The 13061-nt window shown below is 60.1% G+C and overlaps 1 protein-coding gene across 1 annotated transcript; it reads left to right on the top strand.

Annotated features, from left to right (window-relative positions):
* Positions 1 to 5376: 5376 nt before the first annotated feature.
* On the top strand, positions 5377 to 10602 carry LOC107307486 (myosin heavy chain IB-like). The gene is made up of 5 exons (XM_032441832.1): positions 5377 to 5507; positions 7223 to 7296; positions 7929 to 8070; positions 8693 to 8873; positions 10488 to 10602. The coding sequence occupies exons 1-5, from the start codon at positions 5485 to 5487 to the stop codon at positions 10542 to 10544; spliced, it is 477 nt and encodes a 158-aa protein (XP_032297723.1). The 5' UTR covers positions 5377 to 5484; the 3' UTR covers positions 10545 to 10602.
* The last annotated feature ends 2459 nt before the right edge of the window (positions 10603 to 13061 follow it).

Here is a 13061-nt window from a genome sequence, read left to right as displayed (position 1 = left end):
GGGGGGTCCTTTAGGGCTATGGGGCAGGGGGTTGTTCCTATAGGGCTGTGGTGCTATGGGGCAGGCCCTATAGGGTTGTGGGATTCCTATAGGTCTATGGGGCAGGGGGGTGGTTCCTATAGGGCTGTGGGGCAGTTCCTATAGGGTTGTGGGTCAGGGGGTGTTATTCCTATAGGGCTGTGGGGCAGTTCCTATAGGGCTGTGTGGTGTTGTTCCTATAGGGCTATAGGGTTGTGGGATTCCTATGGGGTTGTGGGATTCCTATAGGGTTGTGGGGCAGGGGGTTGTTCCTATAGGGCTATGGGGCTGTGTGATTCCTATATGGCTGTGGCGCTATGGGTCAGGCCCTATAGGATCCCCTGCCCCATATCAGGTTATGGGTCCCCTATTGGTTCTGCTCCCCATTCGCTGCCCCACTGACGCCGTGTCTATGGGGCAGGGGGTTGTTCCTATAGGGCTATGGGGCTGTGTGATTCCTATGGGGCTGTGTGATTCCTATAGGGCTATGGGGCTGTGTGATTCCTATAGGGCTATGGGGCTGTGTGATTCCTATAGGGCTATGGGGCTGTGGGATTCCTATGGGGCTGTGTGATTCCTATGTGGCCGTGGCGCTATGGGTCAGGCCCTATAGGATCCCCTGCCCCACATCAGGTTATGGGTCCCCTATTGGTTCTGCTCCCCATCCGCTGCCCCACTTACGCTGTGTCTATGGGGCTGTGGGGGGGTTCCTATATGGCTATAGGGCAGGGGGGTTGTTCCTATATGGCTATGGGGCAGGTCCTATAGGGCTGTGGGGCAGGGGGTTGTTCCTATAGGGCCGTGGCGCTATGGGTCAGGCCCTATAGGATCCCCTGCCCCACATCAGGTTATGGGTCCCCTATTGGTTCTGCTCCCCATCCGCTGCCCCACTGACGCTGTGTCTATGGGGCAGGGGGTTGTTCCTATAGGGCTATGGGGCAGGTCCTTTGGGGCTGTGGGGCAGTTCCTATAGGGCTGTGGGATTCCTATAGGGCTGTGGGGCAGGGTGTTGTTCCTATAGGGCTGTGGGATTCCTATATGGCTATGGGGCAGGGTGTTGTTCCTATAGGGTTGTGGTGCTATGGGGCAGGCCCTATAAGGCTGTGGGATTCCTATAGGGCTGTAGTGCTATGGGGCAGGCCCTATAGGGCTGCGGGATTCCTATATGGCTATGGGGCAGGGTGTTGTTCCTATAGGTCTATAGGGTCGTGTGTCCCACACCAGGTTATGGGTCCCCTATTGGTTCTGCTCCCCATCCGCTGCCCCACTGACGCTGTGTCTATGGGGCAGGGTGTTGTTCCTATAGGGCTATGGGATTCCTATGTGGCCGTGGCGCTATGGGTCCGGCCCTATAGGATCCCCTGCCCCATTGTAGGTTATGGGTCCCCTATTGGTTCTGCTCCCCATCCGCTGCCCCACTGACGCCGTGTCCCTCAGCTCCCAGCTGCCCCACGTCGCAGCCGCCTCCGTGTGGGGCCAAGATGGCGGCCAGGCACTGAGCGTGGCCGAAAGGTGACCTTTGACCTCCCCCTTGTGACCTCTGACCCCGTGACCCCTTGACCCCACATCCTGACCCCATGACCCCTGCCTGTTTCCTTACCCCATGACCTTTGACCCCTGACCCCATATCCTGACCCTATGAACTCTGACCCCGTGACCCCTTGACCCCGCATCTTGACCCCGTGACCCTTGACACCAGATGCTGACCCCGTGACCTTTGACCCTGTTCCCTTAACCCCGTGACCTTTGACCCCTGACCCCAAATCCTGACCCCATGAACTCTGACCCCGTGACCCCTGACCCCACATCTTGACCCCATGACCTCTGACCTCATACCCTGACCCCTGACCCTGTTTCTTTACCCCATGACCTCTGACCCCATGACCCTTGACCCCACATCCTGGCCCCTGACCTTGTGAACTCTGACCCTGTGACCCTTGACCCCACCTCCTGACCCCGTGACCCCTGACCCTTTAACCTTTAACCCCATCCTCTCTTGTTCCCTTCTGCCCCCATGACCCCTAACCCTAATCCCTTGACCTCGTGACCTCTGACCCATGACCTTGTGACCCCTGATCTTGTGACCTGTGACCCCTGACCTTGTAATCTCTGACCTTATGACCTCTGACCCCTTGACCTTGTGACCCCTGGGCACTGACCTTATGACCCCTGACCTTGTAACCTCTGACCCCTGACCTTGTGACCCCTGTCCTTCTGACCCTGACCCCTGACCTTGTGACCCCTGACCTTGTGACCCCTGACCCCTGATCTTGTGACCCCTGACCCCTGACCTCGTGACCCCTGACCTTGTGACCTGTGACCCCTTGACCTTGTGACCCCTGCGCACTGACCTTATGACCCCTGACCTTGTGATCTATGATCCCTGACCTTGTAACCTCTGACCCCTCACCCCTGACCTTGTGACCCCTGACCTTGTGACCCCTGACCTTGTGACCCCTGACCTTGTGACCCCTGACCTTGTGACCTATGATCCCATGATCTTGTGACTCCTGACCTTGTGACCCCTAACCCCTGACCTTGTGACCCCTGACCTTCTGACCCCTGACCCCTGACCTTGTGACTCCTGACCTTGTGACTCCTGACCTTGTGACCCCTGACCTTGTGACCCCTGACCCCTGACCTTGTGACTCCTGACCTTATGACCCTGACCCCTGACCTTATGATCTCTGACCTTGTGACCTCTGACCTCGTGACCTCTGACCTTGTGACCCCGACCCCTGACCTTGTGACCCATGACCTTGTGACCCCTGACCTTGTGACCTATGATCCCATGATCTTGTGACTCCTGACCTTGTGACCCCTGACCCCTGACCTTGTGACCCCTGACCTTGTGACCCCTGACCCCTGACCTTGTGACCCCTGACCTTGTGACCCCTGACCTTGTAACCTCTGACCCTGACCCTAAGTGGACCTACCATGACTTGACCCCTGACCTTGAACCTGCTGCCTGTGACCCTGACCTTGTGCCTGACCTTGTGACTCTCCCCACAGGCTGCCCGTGGAGCTGGTTTGGCCTGGAACGCCCCTGAACCTGTTGGAACCCCGTGGGGGATGCGGGGGGGGGGAGAGGATGGAGCCGAGGTGGGGGGGATATGGGGGGGGGGGTCAGATGGGTGGGGGGGATATGGGGGGTGTGGGCAGATATGAGGGGAAGATATGGGGGGGATGTGGGGGTGGGCGGGGCAGCAATATGGCGGGGGGAGATTATGGGGCGGAAATTATGGGGGGGGAAATATGGGGGGGGGCAGATATGGGGGGGAAATATGGGGGGTGGGGCAGATATGGGGGGGGGCAAGATATGGGTGGAGAAATATGGGGGGGGAAATGGGGAGAAATATGGGGAGAATATGGGGGGTGGGGGCAGATATGGAGGGGGCAAATATGGGTGGAGAAATATGGGGGGGGGAATATATGGGGGGAAATATGGGGGGGGCAGATATGGGGGGAAATATGGGGGGTGGGGGGCAGATATGCGGGGGGGAAATATGGGGGGGCAGATGGGGGGAGATTATGGGGGGGGGCAGATATGGGGGGGAAATATGGGCGGGGGGCAGATATGGGGGGCGGCAGATAGGGGGGCGGCAGATCATGGGGGGGAAAGGATGGGCGGGGCAGATATGGGGGGGGGCAGATTATGGGGGCGGGAAATATATGGGGAGCGGGCAGATTATGGGGGGGGAAGATATGGGGGCGTGCGGGCAGATATGGGGGGGGAAATATGGGGGGGGGGCAGATATGGGAGGGGGCAGATATGGGGGGGGGCAGATATGGGGGGGAAAATATGGGGGGAGATATGGGGGGTCAGATGCGTGGGGGAGGTATGGAGGGTGGGGGAAGCACGATATTGGGGGGGGCCAGAATATGGCGGCAGATGTGGGTGGGGGGGGGGAGGCAGATATGGAGGAATAGGGGGCAGAATTATGGGGTGTGGGGCAGATATAGGGGGCAGATTATGAGGGGATGGGGGCAGATTGGGGGGAGGGGGGCAAGATATGGGCAAGATGTGGGGGGGGCAGATATGGGGCTGCATGATATGGGGCGATAGGGGCCAGATATGGGGGGGCTAGATATGTGGGGTTAGATATGGGGGATAGGGGGGGGGCAATAATGGGGGCAGATATGCGGGAGGGAGGGCAGATATGGGGCAGATATGGGGGACGGAAGGGGGGTTATTGGGGGGAAGATATGGGGGTGGGGGGGGTCCAGATATGGGGGAGATATGGGGGGTGTGGGGGCAGATACGGGGGTGTGGGGGGGGTCAGATGAAGGGGGGAGAATATGGGGGATTTGGGGCAGATATGGGGGGAGATATGGGGGTGGGGGGCAGATACGGGCAGATGTGGGGTGGGGGGGGGATATAGGGGGGAGAGTGGGGGTGGGGGTCAGATGGGGGAGATATGGGGCTGGGGGCAGATATGGGGGTGCGGGTGTGGGGGGGCAGATATGGGGTGAGGGGGGAGATTATGGGGGAGGGGGACAGATTATGGCGGCAGATGTGGGGGTGCTGGGGGGGCAAGATATGGGGGGTAGGGGGGAGAATATGGGGGGCGGGGGGCAGATATGGGGGGTGGGGGGTCAGATTGGGGGGGAGATATGGGGGATGTGGGGCAAATATGGGGGTAGGGGGGAGATATTGGGGGACAGATATGGGGGAGGGGCAGATATGAGGGGCTGGGGGCAGAATATGGGGATTGGGGGCAGATATGGGGGGGTGGGGGGGGCAGATATGGGGATGAGGGAGAAGATATGGGGGGCAGATGGGGGGAGATATGGGGTGGGAGGGAGATATTAAGGGGTGGGGGGAGGCAGATATGGGGGGAGCAGATATAAGGGGTAGGTGGGGAGATAGGGGGGCAGATATGAGGGGTGTGGGGGGGCAGATGGGGGGGCAGATATAGGGGATGGGGGGAGGAAGATATGGGGGGGCAAGATATGGGGGATGTGGGGGCAGATATGGGGCAGATGTGGGGTGTGGGGGTGGCAAATACGAAGGGTATGGGGGCAGATATAGGGGGTGCAGATATAGGGGGTGCATTGCAGATATAGGGGGTGCAGATATAGGGGGTGGGGGGAGGGAGATATGGGGGGCAAGATATATGGGGTGTGGGGGGGGGCAGATATGGGGGGAGATATGGGGTGGGGGGGCAGATATGGGGCAGATGTGGGGTTGTGAGGGGGGCAGACATGGGGGAGATATGGGGGTGGGGGGGTCACATGGGGGAGGAGATATGGGGGTGGTGGGGTCAGATGGGGGTCAGATATGGGGGTGGGGGGGAAATAAGGGGGGGGCTAAAATGGGATTGGGGTCTCGATTGGATTGAGGATTGGGATTGGGGGGGGGGGCACAGACCCTAACCCCCCCCATTCTAAAGGCAGTGATGGAATTCACTCGCCCCCCTGGAGCCCCCCCAAGATGGAGGGGAGGAGCAGGAGCCCCCCCTCGAGATGGTCCTACATGAAGAGCTCAGGTAATGGACCCCCCCCCCAAATAAACCCCCCCCATAAAGGAGGTGGAACCCAAACATGGACCCCCCCATTAAACCTGGGACCTCACTCAATCCTGAGACCCCCCCTTAAACCTGGGACCCCCCTTTAAACCTGGGACCCCCCCCAAACATGGGACCCCCCCCCTTAAATCTGGGACCCCCCCTTTAAAACCTGGGACCCCCCCTAAACCCGGGACCCCCCCCCCATCATGGGACCCTCGCTTAAACCTGAGACCCCCCCATCAAACCTGAGACCCCCCCCTTAAACCTGCCCCCCCCCTCAAACCTGGGACCCCCCCAGACGTGGGACCCCCTCCAAACATGGGACCCCCCCCAAACATGGGACCCCCCTTAAATCTGGGACCCCCCCTTAAACCTGAGACGCCCCCTCAAACCTGGGACCCCCCCTTTAAACCTCGGACCCCCCCCTAAACCTGGGACCCCACTCAATCCTGAGACCCTCCCTTAAACCTGGGACCCCCCCTCAAACTGGGACCCCCCCATCAAACATGGGACCCCCCTCAAACCTGAGACCCCCCCCTTAAACCCGAGACCCCCCCCAGACCTGGGACCCCCCTCCAAACATGGGACCCCCCCAAACAATGGGACCCCCCCTCAAACTGGGACCCCCCCAAACATGGAACCCCCCTTAAATCTGGGACCCTCCCCCTTAAACCTGAGACCCCCCTCAAACCTGGGACCCCCCTTTAAACCTCGGACCCCCCCATTAAACCTGTGATGCCCCCCTCAAACTGGGACCCCCCCAAACATGGGACCCTCCCCCTTTTAACCTGGGACCACCCCCAATCAAACCTGGGACCCCCCCCAAACATGGGACCCCCCTTTCAAACCTGGGACCCCCCTCAAACCTGAGAACCCCCCCCTTAAACCGCAGACCCTCAATCAAACCTGGACCCCCCCCCCCAAAACATGGGACCCCCCCAAACCTGGGACCCCCCCCAAACATGGACCCCCCCCTTAAACCTGAGACCCCCCCTTAAACCTGAGACCCTTCCCTTAAACCTGGGACCCCCCCCCCTTTAAACCTGGGACCCCCCCTCAAACTGGGACCCCTCCATCAAACATGGGACCCCCCCTCAAACCTGAGACCCCCCCCTTAAACCCGAGACCCTCAATCAAACCTGGGCCCCCCACCCCAAACATGGGACCCCCCCTTAAACCTGAGACCCCCCCCCATCATGGGACCCCCCCTTAAACCTGAGACCCCCCCCATCATGGGACCCTCCATTAAACCTGAGACCCCCCCTCAAACCTGGGACCCCCCCTTAAACCTGGGACCCCCCTCCAAACATGGGACCCCCCCTCAAACTGGGACCCCCCCTTAAACCTGAGACCCCCCCCTTAAACCCGAGACCCTCAATTCAAACCTGGGCCCCCCCCAAACATGGGACCCCCCGCTTAAACCTGAGACCCCCCCTTAAACCTGGAACCCCCCTATTAAACCTACCCCCCCTTAAACCTGCCCCCTCCCCTCTTCAAACCTGGGACCCCCCCCAGACCTTGGACCCCCTTTAAACCTGGAACCCCCCCCCAAACATGAACCCCCACCCAACGTGCCCCCCCCCCCCCCTTTCAAACCTGGACCCCCCCCCATTAAAGAGAAATTATGGGGACCCCCCCCCCAAAAATCAATGGGGGACCCCCCCCCCTTTAAAACAACCCCCCCCCCCCCCCAGTGACCCCCCAGCTGCCATTGCGGACCCCAAAGATGTCGCTGCTGCCATTGGGAAAGCACGGAGTGCAGTGGGGGGTGAGAATTGGGGGGGGGGCATTAATGGGGGGCAATGGGGGGGCAGTGAATGGAGGCCAATGGGGGGTAATGAGGGGGGGGGGGCAATGAATGGGGGGCAATGAGGGCAATGGGGTCCAATGGGGGGGGGGGGCAATGAATGGGGACAATGGGGGGGGCAATGGGGCAATAGAGGGCAATGGGGGGCAATGGGGGGGGCAATGAATGGGAGGCAATGGGGGGCAATGAGGGGGGGGCAGTGAATAGGGGCCAATGGGGGCAATGAAATGGGGGCAATGGGGTCAATGGGGGGGGCAATGAATGGGGGTCAATGGGGGGGCAATGAGGGGGGGGCAATGAATGGGGGCAATGGGGAGTCATTGGGGCAATAAGGGGTAATGGGGGGCAATGGGGGGGGCACTGAATGGGTCCAATGGGGGGGCAATGAGGGGGGGGGCAATGGGGGGGGCAATGAGGGGCAATGGGGGGGGGGCAGTGAATGGGGGCAATGGGGTTATGAATGGGGGGCAATGGGGGGTAGTGGGGGTTCATTGGGGCAATAGAGGGCACTGGGGGGTCATTGGGACACTGGGGGGTCAATGGGGGGGTCAATGTGTTGCCCCCCCCCTCATTTTAACACCCCCCCCCCCATAGGTGGGCCGCGCTCCCGGGGCGGCTCCGTGCTCGGGTGCTGAGGGGCGGAGCTTCGGAGCTGGGGGCGGAGCCAACAGCAGGATGGGGGCGGAGCTACGGCGGTGGGCGGGGCGTGTGGAGATGGGGGCAGGAGCCGTCAAGGTGGCGGGGACCAATGGGAGAGGGGGAGGGAGTGGGGCGGGGGGGGCGGGGCTGGTGTGTGATTGGATGTGGGGGGGGGGGGAAGGGCGGGCTAAGGGGGTGGGGGCGGGGCTAAGGGAGTGGGTGGAGCCAATGAATGAATGGGGGCGGGGCTTATGGGAAGGGGTGTGGCCAGTGAAAGGGGGCGGGGCTTGGGAGAGCAGGAGGCAATGAATGAGTGGGGGCGGGGCTTCGGGGGATGAGCCAATGATATGAATGTAGGCGGGGCTTCGGGGGAGGGGGTGGAGCCAGTGAAAGGGGGCGGGGCTTAGGGAAGGGGTTGGAGCCAATGAATGAATGGGGCGGAGCTTCGGGGAAGGAGCCAATGAATGAATGGGGGCGGGGCTTAGGAAAGGGGCTGGAGCCAATGAATGAATGGGGGCGGGGATTAGGGAAGGGGGTGGAGCCAATGAATGAATGGGGGCGGGGCCTCGGTGAAAGAGCCAGTGACTGAATGGGGGCGGGGCTTAGGGAAGGGGCGGAGCCAATGAATGGATGGGCGTGGTCTGACGGGGGCGGGGCTAAATGCGATGTGGGCGTGCCAAGCGTTTGTGGCGTGGCTTATCTTGTTTGTTTTCCCGCAGAAGTGCCCTGGGGCGGGCCGTGGTGACCCGACTTCCGGTGGGGGTGGTGGGCGTGGCTTGGAGCGGGCCCCGCCCCCTGAGGCGGGTCCTGGAGCTCATCCCACCAATCCTGGCCCTGGGAAATGGCGCCATCTTGTTGGCTCCGCCCACCGGCCTTGGCCCGCCCACCAGCTACGGAAGGTGGGGACCCCCCCCAATGGGGCACTATGGGACCCCATAACCCCCCATTCCCCATAGGGACCCCATTATATCCCCTATATCCCCTCCATACCCATTAAGAACCCCCCCCCATTGCCTCCATGGACCCAAAGTGACCCCCATTGATCACTATGGGACCCCAGTCCCTATAGGGACCCCCTTATACCCCTATAACCCCCCATACCCATTAAGACCCCCCCCATTACCATTCCTATTGCCTCTATGAACCCCAAATGAGCCCCCCCACCAATAGATCACTATGGGACCCCATAACCCCCCAGTTCCCTATAGGGACCCCTTTATACCCCCTATATCCCTCCATACCCATTAAGAAAACCCCCCCCCATTGCCTCCATGGACCCAAAGTGATCCCAATTGGTCACTATGGGGACCCCAGTCCCTATAGGGACCCTATAACCCCCTTATACTCAATGAGACCCCCCCCCATTGCCTCCATAGACCCAAAGGACCCCCCCCCCCCACAATGGGTCACTATGGGACCCCATAAGCCCCCAGTCCCTATAGGGACCCCCCTTAGATCCCCTTATACCCCCTATATCCCCCCCATACCCATAAGAACCCCCCCCCCATTGGCCTCCATGGACCCAAAGTGACCCCCCCCCCCACAATGGGTCACTATGGGACCCCATAACCCCCCAGTCCCTATAAAGACCCCCTTATACCCCTTATATCCCCCCCATACCCATAAGACCCCCCCCCATTACCATTCCTATAGCCTCTATGGACCCCAAATGAGCCCCCCCCTTCTCAGTGGGGCACTATGGGACCCCATAACCCCCCAGTCCCTATAGGGACCCCCTATACCCCTATAGCCCCCTATACCTAATGAGACCCCCCCCCATTGCTTCCAAGACCCAAAGTGACCCCCCTCCACCCACCATGGATCACTATGAGACCATATGGGACCCCATAACCCCCTGTCCCTATAGGGACCCCCCTTAGATCCCCTTATACCCCCTATATCCCCTCCATACCCATTAAGAACCCCCCCCCATTGCCTCCATGGACCCAAAGTGACCCCAATTGGTCACTATGGGGACCCAGTCCCTATAGGGACCCCCTTATACCCCTATATCCCCCCCATACCCATTAAGACCCCCCCATTACCATTCCTATAGCCTCTATGGACCCCAAGTGAGCCCCCCCCCCACATGCGTCACTATGGACCCATAAGCCCCCTGTCCCTATAGGGACCCCCCTTGGACCCCCTTATAGCCCCTATAACCCCCATACCCATTAAGAACCCCCCCCCATTGCCTCCATGGACCCAAAGTGACCCCCCCCCCCACAATGGGTCACTATGGGACCCCATAACCCCCAGTCCCTATAGGGACCCCTTATATCCCCCCATACCCATTAAGAACCCCCCCCATTGCCTCCATAGACCCAAAGTGACCCCCCCCTCCCAATAGATCACTATGGGACCCCATAAGCCCCCTGTCCCTATAGGGACCCCATTATATCCCCCCCATACCCATTAAGAACCCCCCCCCATTGCCTCCATAGACCCAAAGTGACCCCCCCTTCCCACAATGGGTCACTATGGGACCCATAAGCCCCCCCCCCCTTTTCCAGGCATTGCTGGCTGCAGGGCTGCCCGGGGGGTCTTTTCTGTGCTGCCGGGGGGGCTGAGGACCCCATAGCGTTGCTGGAGCCCCATTGCCTCGATGCACTGTGGATATGGTGGGGGGCACGGTAAGATATTGGGGGTGGGGTGGAAACATCAATGGGGGGGGATGGGGGGTCTATGGGTCATGGAGGGGGAGTTGGGGGGGGATTGAGGGTCTATGGGGGGATTGGGGTCTATGGGGGGAATTTGAGGTCTTATGGGGGGGTATGGGGGGGATTGGGGTCTATGGGGGGGATTGAGGGTCTATGGGAGGATGGAGGGGGAATGGGGGCCTATGGGGGCGGGATAGGGGGGGATTGAGGGTCTATGGTAGGGATGGGGGGAATGAGGGTCTATGGGGGGGATGGGGGAATGAGGGTCTATGGGGGCGGATTGGGGGTCTATGGGGGGATGGGGGGGAATGGGAGAGTTGGGGGTCTATGGGGGCGTTGAAGACACAGAGGGGTCTATGGGGGGGTCTATGGGGGGGGGCACTGAGGACACATAGGGGTCTATGGGGGGGGTATAGAGGACAATAGGGGTCTATGGGGGTATAGAGAGACACATAGGGGTCTATGGGGGGGTATAGAGGACACATAGGGGTCTATGGGGGGATAGAGGACCTAGGGTCTATGGGGAGGGTATAGAGGACACATAGGGGTCTAATGGGGGGGTATAGAGGACACATAGGGGTCTATGGGGGGGTATAGAGGACACATAGGGGTCTATGGGGGGTAAGAGGACACATAGAGGTCTATGGGGGGTATAGAGACACATAGGGGTCTATGGGGGGTATAGAGGACACATAGGGGTCTATGGGGGTATAGAGGACACGTAGAGGTTCTATGGGGGGTATAGAGGACACATAGAGGTCTATGGGGGGGTATAGAGAACACATAGGGGTCTATGGGGGGGTATAGAGGACACATAGGGGTCTATGGGGGGTATAGAGGACACATAGGGGTCTATGGGGGGTATAGAGGACACATAGGGGTCTATGGGGGTATAGAGGACTCATAGAGGTCTCTATGGGGGGGTATAGAGAACACATAGGGGTCTATGGGGGTATAGAGAACACATAGGGGTCTATGGGGGGGTATAGAGGACACATAGGGTCTATGGGGGGGGTATAGAGGACACATAGGGGTCTATGGGGGGGTATAGAGAACACATAGAGGTCTATGGGGGGGTATAGAGGACACATAGGGGTCTATGGGGGGGGTATAGAGGACACATAGGGGTCTATGGGGGGGTATAGAGGACACATAGGGGTCTATGGGGGGGTATAGAGACACATAAGGGTCCTATGGGGGGTATAGAGGACACATAGAGGTCATGAGGGGGTTAAGAGAACACATAGGGGTCTATGGGGGGTATAGAGGACACATAGGGGTCATTTGGGGGGCATTAAAGACACATAGGGGTCTATGGGGGGTATAGAGGACACAGGAGGGGGGTCTATGGGGTGGGGGGGGGACTAAGAACCTGGGGGTCTATGGGGGTGGGTGGGGGGACATTAAGGACACTGAGGGGTCTCCCAGCCCCTATATTACCCCTAACACCCCCATCCCCCATAGGCCTCGCTGTCTGCCCCCTCGTGGCGCCCCCCCCGCCTCTGGGTCCCCCATTGGGGGCTATTGGGGGGTCCTGAAGTGGATTCGGAGCCCCCCCCCGGCGCCCACTACGAGCTGGAACTGCGCTGCACGCGGCGCCGCTGCCTTTATATACCGGGATGGGGGGGCGGGGCTTAAAGACCATCGTTAAGCCACGCCCCCTTATTTACATACGGACACGCCCCCTCTAGTAGCGAATCAAATCTCACGTTCCATTAAACCACGCCCCTTTTTCTATTAAACCACGCCCCCTTTTCTATTAAACCACGCCCCTTTTCTATTAGGCCACGCCCACTTCCTGTTAATCCATGTCTGTTTATTAAGCCACGCCCCTTTTCTATTAAACCCCGCCCCTTCGTTCTGATTGGCTGCGTCTCCTTGTCCTCCTCGCCGCGTGGGGGCGCTCTTAACGTCTCTCACACTTCCGCTTCCGGGTGGGCGCTCTATCCCGCCCCTTTAAGCCCCTCCCCCTCCCCACTCTATGGCCCCCCCCGGAGCGCTGCACGTAAGTGAGGGGTCTCTCCCCCCCCCCAAATAACTATCTAACCGTGATGACGTCATCATGACGTCACTAACCCCCTCCCCTCCCCCTCCCCCGAGGTCCTCCAGGTGATCCCGCCGCTCTTCGCGACTCTATGGTTACTGGCTGCTCCCCCTCCCGCCGGCGCATGCGCGTTTGAGTTCGACCCCGTCGGGAGCGGTTTCGGGGCCCGGCTCGATGCGTTGGTGAGGGGGGGGGGCACAGAGACCCCCCCAATTTAAAGGGACACAACCCAATTTAATGGGACCCCCCCAATTTAAAGGGACACAACCCAATTTAATGGGACCCCCCCCAATTTAAAGGGACACAACCCAATTTAATGGGACCCCCCCCAATTAAAGGGACCCAACCCAATTTAATGGGACCCCCCCCAATTTAAAGGGGCC

The sequence above is a fragment of the Coturnix japonica genome, unplaced genomic scaffold, assembly GCF_001577835.2.
Source record: "Coturnix japonica isolate 7356 unplaced genomic scaffold, Coturnix japonica 2.1 chrUnrandom620, whole genome shotgun sequence".
NCBI lineage: Eukaryota > Metazoa > Chordata > Aves > Galliformes > Phasianidae > Coturnix > Coturnix japonica.
This window is presented reverse-complemented; position numbering and strand designations above follow the sequence as displayed.

Bases quoted from the DNA above. Each gene is read 5' to 3' on its own strand.
- LOC107307486 (XM_032441832.1), top strand. From the start codon at position 5,485: ATGGTCCTACATGAAGAGCTCAG. The intron at 8,071-8,692 runs GTGGCGGGGACC...TGTTTTCCCGCA, and splicing joins TGGGGGCAGGAGCCGTCAAG to GAAGTGCCCTGGGGCGGGCC. The intron at 8,874-10,487 runs GTGGGGACCCCC...CCCCTTTTCCAG, and splicing joins CCGCCCACCAGCTACGGAAG to GCATTGCTGGCTGCAGGGCT.